This window comes from Ursus arctos, unplaced genomic scaffold (genome assembly GCF_023065955.2).
Source record: "Ursus arctos isolate Adak ecotype North America unplaced genomic scaffold, UrsArc2.0 scaffold_2, whole genome shotgun sequence".
Taxonomy (NCBI): Eukaryota; Metazoa; Chordata; class Mammalia; order Carnivora; family Ursidae; genus Ursus; species Ursus arctos.
Window position 1 is genome coordinate 97,731,714 of NW_026622874.1, and position 8,131 is coordinate 97,739,844.

The window sequence follows — 8,131 nt, forward strand, 5'->3', positions numbered from 1 at the left end:
TGGAAGAATCTCTCCCTGTGGAACTAAGACCTCTAAACCAGCTTAGGCTAAAAGTGCAAGGACAGGAAGCAAAACTTTTGCTGGTGGATCATAGTTATAGACATTATAGTGAGAGGACTCGCTCCCATTTCCACCTCTTGATTCCTGGTCCTGTGAATCCTCGTGATGGGAGGAACAGCACCATACGCTGGATGCAGTTTTAGAGCCTACAGCACATCCTGGAGGACATTGCTCCAGCTATGGGAGGTGTTGCCAACTAGCTGTTGCTGTAACTAGGTCTTCAAAAGGCCGTTCTACTGTTCTATCAAGCCAGTTGTTTCAGGGTGCTGGAGAATGTGGTAAGACTATTAGATTCCATGAGCATGGGCCCAATCCCACACTTCATGTGTTGTGAAATGAGTTCCTTAGTCAGAAGCAATGCTTCCTGGAATGCCATTATGCTGAATAAAGCATTCCGTAAGTCCACAGATGGTAGTTGTGGCAGTAGCACTGTAGGCAAGGAAGGCAAAACCATATCCAAAGCAAGTGTCTGTTCCAGTAAGAACAAAGTACTGTCCCTCTCACAATGGAAGCAGTCCAGCATAATCTCTGCCACCAAGTAGTTGGCTGATGCCCCTGGCGAATGCTGCCGTATCAGGGACTCTGTGTTGGTCTCTGTTGTCGGCTGACTGGGCACCCAGCAGCGGCTGTAGCGAGACTGGTCTTGGTGAGTGGAGGTCCATGTTGCTGAGCTCATCCCTGCTGCTCTGGCCACTTTGCTTGAACAGGAGTGACTGAAAGAGTGCTAACTGATGTCCACAGAATGGGTTGGCACTTAGATAGGATGACTTATTTTGTGTAATGGGTATTTCTTGTTTTATAGGAATATTATATTTTATATGAATATTTTGCACATTTTGGGTTGTATGCAGGATAGTTATGTTAGGCAGAAGGATGATGTTGTTGTGTTCATTGGATTAAGGAGATGTGTATGAATGTCAGACCAATAGGGGATGGGCTCCGGTGGTCTCGTAATGTGTCAGCTTGGCTAGGGTGGACTACCTTTCTCAGAATTCCCATTTTTGTGCATTTCTGGAGAAAGTTGGCCATAGGGGATCCAAGGAAGATTTAGAGGGCAGAAAGGTAGCAGCCATCTTGTAGTTTACATATGTTGTTGCTGATCTGCTGACTTATCTCACTGGTGTGAAGCAGCAACTGGGCCTGTGGTTACTCTACCTCCCCCTGGATCCTCCTTTAGCTTTTCTGACTTCTGGGCCAGGTGTGCGTGGTTAGCTTCCCTAGGAAGAGCCCCAGCTTCTGCAAAATAACCGTACCACCCATTCCAGAGGCAACAAGAACTAACATGGGTTTTAGTTTGCCTTTGTGGGGTTATTACAGCTCATGCTTGGGGGTTCCAGCCTGTCCTTGATCTGACACAGTTTATAACCATTTTCCCTTCCTTACCACTTGTCCTATGGACTTCCAAGTTCCACTATCAGACACAAAGGTGGAGAGCCTTATATAGACTGCTTAGCCAGCTTTCACGATTGTGTAAGGCCAAATTTCTGAACAACCCATTAAGTGTATATGTATATACATTTATACTTACAAAAATTATACACATCTATACTTACAAAATAGTATATATCTAATATATATAAAATTTAGTGTATATATATATATATATTTCTTCCTTAAGGAGGAGGGGCTCTTGTTTTGAAGTTTGGCACTTAATAGAATCTAGATATTCTGGAATTTCACAGTGATCGTGTTTGTGCAGAGAGATTCGAAGTTTTTTTTTTTTTTAAAGGTTATTTCAAATAATTAGAGCTGCTGAAGAATCAGAAATAGAAAAATATTCTCTTCACAAATTCTGTGGTAGATCAAAAGGTGCTTACTGTCAGGTGTGCCGAACCCCAGTATTTCTGATATCACATTTCATCTCCTCTTCCTCCTTCCCCAGAGACTGAGAAAGGGGAGATGTGGCAGAGGAATCAGACCTCTCTGGCAGACTTCATCCTTGAAGGCCTCTTTGATGACTCTCTCGTCCACCTTTTCCTTTTCTCCTTAACCATAGTGGTCTTCCTTATTGCAGTGAGTGGCAACACGCTCACTATTCTCCTCATCTGTGCTGATGCCCGGCTTCATACACCCATGTACTTCCTGCTCAGCCAGCTCTCCCTCATGGATCTGATGCATGTCTCCACAACCATCCCGAAGATGGCTACCAACTACCTATCCGGCAAGAAGACCATCTCCTTTGTGGGCTGTGCTACCCAGCACTTCCTCTATTTGTCTCTGGGTGGTGCTGAGTGTCTTCTCTTGGCTCTCATGTCCTATGACCGCTATGTTGCCATTTGTCATCCACTTCGTTATACTGTTCTCATGAGCAGAAAGGTGGGACTGATGATGGCTGTCATGTCATGGTTGGGAGCATCCATAAACTCTCTAATTCACACAACGATCTTGATGCACTTCCCTTTCTGTGGGTCTCGAAAAATCCACCACTTCTACTGTGAGTTTCCAGCTGTCGTGAAGTTGGTGTGTGGAGACATCACTGCTTATGAGACCACAGTGTATATCAGCAGCATCCTACTTCTCCTCCTCCCCATTTTCCTGGTTTCTACATCCTATGCCTTTATCCTCCACAGTGTCCTTCAGATGCGTTCAGCTGGCAGTAAGAGAAATGCCTTTGCTACTTGTAGCTCTCACCTCATTGTGGTTTCCTTCTGGTTTGGTGCCTGCATCTTCTCATACATGAGGCCCAGGTCCCAGCACACTCCATTGCAAGATAAAGTTGGTTCTGTGTTCTACAGCATCATTACTCCCACGCTGAATCCTTTGATTTATACTCTCCGGAATAAGGACGTAGCTAAGGCTCTGAGAAGAGTGCTGGGGAGAGAGATCCTCACTCAGAGACAGCAATTGCCGTTGCCCTGAATATAAGAATGGAATGGGATAGGCTCCTTAAGTTGATCTGCATAAACCTCTAAGACTTTTCAAGAGTTCAGATCCCTGATGACTACTACAAAAATAAAGTGGTTACCACATAATTTCAGTATTCTAACTTGCTCTCAGGCATCTAAGTACCAGAGAGTATTGTCTTAGTCCATTTGGGCTGCTATAACAAAAATACCATAGACTAGGTGGCTTAAACAACAAACATTTTTATTTTCTCACAGTTCTGGAGGCTGAGAAGTCCAAGACCATTCTTTAAAATTGCTAGACACTCTCTCATTTCCTTTTGATTTCTTTAAGACTGTAACCTTGCTAAAACATGCTTCCCTAAGTGAAATAAGTCAGATAGAGAAAGACAAATACCATATGATTTTACTCATATGTGGAATTTAAGAAACAAAACAGATAAACAAACTGGAGGGGGGAAATAAAGAAAAGGAAACAAATCAAAAGAGGCTCTTAATGACAGAGAACAAACTGAGGGTTGATGGAGGGAGGTGGATGGGGAATGGGCTAGATGGGTGATGGGCATTAAGAAGGGCACTTGTGATGAACACCAGGTGTTGTATGTAAGTGATGAATCACTGAATTCCACTCCTGAAATCAATATTGCCCTGTATGCTAACTAGAATTTAAATAAAAATTTGAAAAAAGAAAAAGGAAACAATACTCTGCATCTTCTGTCCCCTGCTTCTATTTTATACTACTACTTTGCATGATGTTGCATATTATATTATGTCTATTTTTTTAAAGATTTTATTTATTTATTTGACAGACAGAGAGCAGAAGCAGGGGGAGCAGCAGAGGGAGAGGGAAGGAGCCCTAGGACGTGAGGCTTGATCCCAGGACCCTTGATCCCAGGACCTTGGGATCATGACTTGAGCTGAAGGCAGACGCTTAATGACTGAGCTACCCAGGTGCCCCATATTTATTGTCTGTCTTACTAGAATGTGAGCTCCCAAAGGCAAGGACTTGACTTTGTTTACTTTTGTCTCACCAGACCCAAGAAAAGAGCCTGACATGAAATAAGTACTCAGCAGCTATTTGTTGCATAGATCAATAAACGAAAGAAACCTAGATTGTTAACTATCCCACATGACATTAATGATATTTAACTCAGAAAGGGGAAGATATTATAAATATGAATAATACAGTAGATGGTTTGGCAGACATCCTTGGTCTCAGACGGCCAGATGTTAATTCCATGCAAATACAGAGAGGCCTGACATCTCAGTGAATTTTTCTGGGGTCTAATGGTCTGAGGGATTCCAAAGTGAGGACAAATTTCTATATCTTGCTTCCCTAGTAGTTTAAAAAAAAAAAAAGGGACTATCTTCAGAAGATTGACTTTAAGTTGGAGAGCCAAGTTATGCCCTTTTTCACGAGAAAGTATTTTCCTTTTAAGAAATAGCTTTTTTTGGCATTCTATAAGATAAGCCACCAGTTGGGTGCCTAAGAATACCTAGGAATGAAGCCAAGTGAAATATTTGTATACTGAAAAGGCAACCTATGGAATGAGAGGAAGTATTTATAAGCCATATATCTGATAAGGGGTTAATATCCAGGGCATATAAAGAATGACTATAACACAACAACAATAAAATAAGCAGATTTAAAAATAAGCAAAGGGCTTGAATAGATATTTCTCCAAACAGGTTATACAAATGGCCAACAAGCACATGAAAAGATGCTTGCTATCACTAATCGTTAGGGATATGATTAGGAAAAAAATCAACTCAAATTGGATCAAAGACTTGAAAGTAAGACCTGAGACCATAAAGCTACTAGAAGAAAGCGTTGGGGGTAGGATCCTTGACATCAGACTTGGCAATGAGTTTCTGGATTTGATCCCAAAGCCAAGGCAATAAAAACAAAGACAAACAAGCGGGACTGTATCAAACCATAAAACTTCTGACAAAGAAAATTATTAACGAAATGAAAAGGCAACCTACAGAATGGGAGAAAATATTTGGAAATCATACATCTGATAAGGGGTTAATATCCAAAATGTATAAGGAACTCATCTAACTCAATAGCAAAAAAAAAAACAAAACAAAAAAACCAATCTGATTTAAAAATGGGCAGAGGAACTAAACAGTTTCCAAAGAAGACATGCCAATGGCCAACAGGTATATGAAAAGGTGCTCAACACCCTTAAGCATCAAGGACATGCAAATCAAAACCACAGTGAGATACTCCCTCACACCTGTTTGAATGGCTATTGCCCAAAAGACAAGAGACAAGTGCTGGCAAGGATGTGGAGGAAAGGACCAAAGGGAACCCTCGTACACTGTTGGTGGGAGTGTAAAGCGGTAGAGCTACTACTGGAAACAGTATGGAGGTTCCTCAAAAAATTAAAAATAGAACTATAATATGATCCAGCAATTCCAGTTCTGGGTATATATCCAAAGGAAGTGAAATCACTATCAGAAAAAGGTATCTGCACACCATGTTCACTGCAGCATTATTTATAATAGCCAAGACATGGAAACGACTTAAATGTTCATCTACGGATTAATGGATAAAGAAAATGTACACACACACACACACACACACTGGAATATTATTCAGCCATAAAAAGAAGGAAATCCTGCCATTTGCATTATGTCTATTCATTATGGAGACTGGTTGCCCACCGTGTGAAGATACTTAACACCATTGAACTGAACACTTAAAAATAGTTAAGATAGTAAATTTTGTTATGTGTATTTCATCATAATTTTAAAAAATTATGTAAAAAAATTAGGTTCGGTTGAATACAGAGCACTTTCATCACTAAGGAAATATTCATTTGGATTTTAAAAAGGTATGATCCCAAAACCTACCACGACATAAATTTTAATGGAAAAAATACCAGAAACATTCCCGCTAAAGCCAAGAACAATACAAAGCCCACAATTATTACTACTATTAAGCATTATATAATCTTGTCAATACAATTAGAAGGATAAAACTTAAGCAGAAACATTTTATTATATTAATTTTCATACCTTACATTTCCAAGAGAATCAACTTACAATTAATTGGAACCAACAAGTAAGCTCGAGAAATGTACAAGAAACAATACATTACTTAACAACCCAAATAACCAGTCAGAAAATATAACAAGACATTAATAAATAAAATGAAAATGAAAATGGACATAAAGCGTATTCCCAAGTGGGAAATTAATTGCAAGGGGGGGGTCAGTTCTTCCACAACTTAATCTTTAAATTCAAAATGATTATAATCCAAATCTCTTAGTATGTATCATGGAATTTGCCAAGACAATTCAAAAAGTCAAATCAAAGAGAAAATCTGTAAGAATACGCACAAAATAACTGAAAAAGAGCAACAATGAGGAGCAGGTGCCATCAGCTGTCAGAACATGCTGTGAAATCCAGGAAATTAAAGGAGTGTGGTATTCATTCAGGGAAAGAATCAATGAAAGAATAGAGAATCCAGAACACGGTTTTATATATAGGAATTTAGTTTATAACAACCATGGCATTTCAAATCAGGGGGAAAATGATGTTAGAACATTGATGTATCCATGGCAAGGTGTGGGGAGAGAACGCTCAAGCACTGCTTCATTTTCAGCCTTTCTAAATATTTTATGAAATTCATGACATAGAGCCCTAGAATATTTACGTTTCCTTAGTTTTTTTTTTAAGATTGTATTTACTTATTTAGAGAGAGTGTGAGTGCCAGTGGGGGGAGGGGCAGAAGAAGAGGGAGAATCTCAAGTGGACTTCACACTGAGCACGAAGCCCCCACGTGGGGCTTGATCTCACAACCCCGAGATCATGACCTGAGCCAGAATTGAGAGTCAGCTGCTTAAGTGACTGAGCCACCCAGGTGCCCCTCCCCTGGAGTTTGTTTTACCACTTAATCCTGGCAAGGTATTCTTATCTGGCTTTGGGAGAATATTCCAGCACTTTGAGGCAAAGATGGATCCTAGTAACCCAGCACTGGAAGTCAAGATAGAGATCTCTACAGCTGCCATGACCTTCCCTTAGCTGCTGTTATACACAGGGAGGAATGTGATCCAGGTACTAGAGAACACCAACATGCTGAATGTCAGGAATTTGGCTTCAGTGAAAGTGTCAGGCAGGCTCCTGGCCAAGAAAGTCAAGGTGAAGCTTGCAAGGGCCAAGGAACCCAGATACCCTATGGAAAGGTAGAACGTAATAACAGAGCCCTACTGCACACAGTGATAAGGAAGATAGGCTCAGAATGTGCATCTACGTCAACTAAAGGGGGAGAGGTTTCCAACCAGAATACACAGAAAGTCACTTGAATCCGTGAACAGATGGGGATGACAGAATTTGGTGCCCCTGATAGTAACCACTGCCTCACCTTTCTCCCTGGTGTTGTGATCTTGAAAGCCAGAACTACAGTGATGGTTTTTGCTAAAATGGTGGAAACAGCCAGTGAATATGACTCCAAATGTCATTTGTTGGAGGATGCAGGTGGCACTGTTGGGAGGGCCAGTGATGAATAAGGAGCAAAGCAAGCACAGGATGGGGGAGCTGAACAGGATGTAGTGGAGAGCTCGGTTACTAGCTTGGACATGGGAGTTTCCATGTATTTCACAAAAATCCCAAGAACCACACCTGTAAGGACAGACAAAGAGCTGCAACAGGGAGCTTCTTCATAGCCCAAGAAAGTCACGACCTCTGAGAGGCAATGGTCTCGACCACTATTTGGGTATTGATTGTTGGACACTTCATACATTGCTTCGTATCTGGCAATAAAAACAAAGGGCCATTCTCTTGGAGTCAGTGAATCTCATAAGCTCCCCAAATACTCACATTTGGCCAAACTGTAATAAGTAGATACCAAATAAAGGAATGTTACAGGGAGAAAAATTTCAAGTTAACGACGTCTATTTTTTCTTGGCATATCAAGGGCCAAGCAGCCATAATCACCTCTTTTGTTCATCCTCCATATGCAAGGAAACAAATTTTTCCTATAAACAAAAATCACACCCAACCATATCACTTAACTATAGGTAGAGTAGGACATATCCTGGATTCGGTCACTTAAAAGCAAGTGATATTTATCGATAACCTGCAGCAACACAGATAATATCCCAAGTTCTGCAGATAGAGATGACAAGACAAAAACTTTCACTGAAGAAGCTTCAAATTTACATTATTTCTGCTATCCAAGGAACTGCAAACGCATCTCCTATTCATCTTCACTTCCACTA

The 8,131-nt window shown here is 40.8% G+C and overlaps 1 protein-coding gene across 1 annotated transcript; it reads left to right on the forward strand.

Moving 5' to 3' along the window:
• The first annotated feature begins 1,812 nt into the window (after nt 1-1,812).
• On the forward strand, nt 1,813-3,595 carry LOC113267896 (olfactory receptor 2AE1). The gene has a single exon (XM_026516209.3). The coding sequence runs from the start codon at nt 1,960-1,962 to the stop codon at nt 2,917-2,919; it is 960 nt and encodes a 319-aa protein (XP_026371994.1). The 5' UTR covers nt 1,813-1,959; the 3' UTR covers nt 2,920-3,595.
• The last annotated feature ends 4,536 nt before the right edge of the window (nt 3,596-8,131 follow it).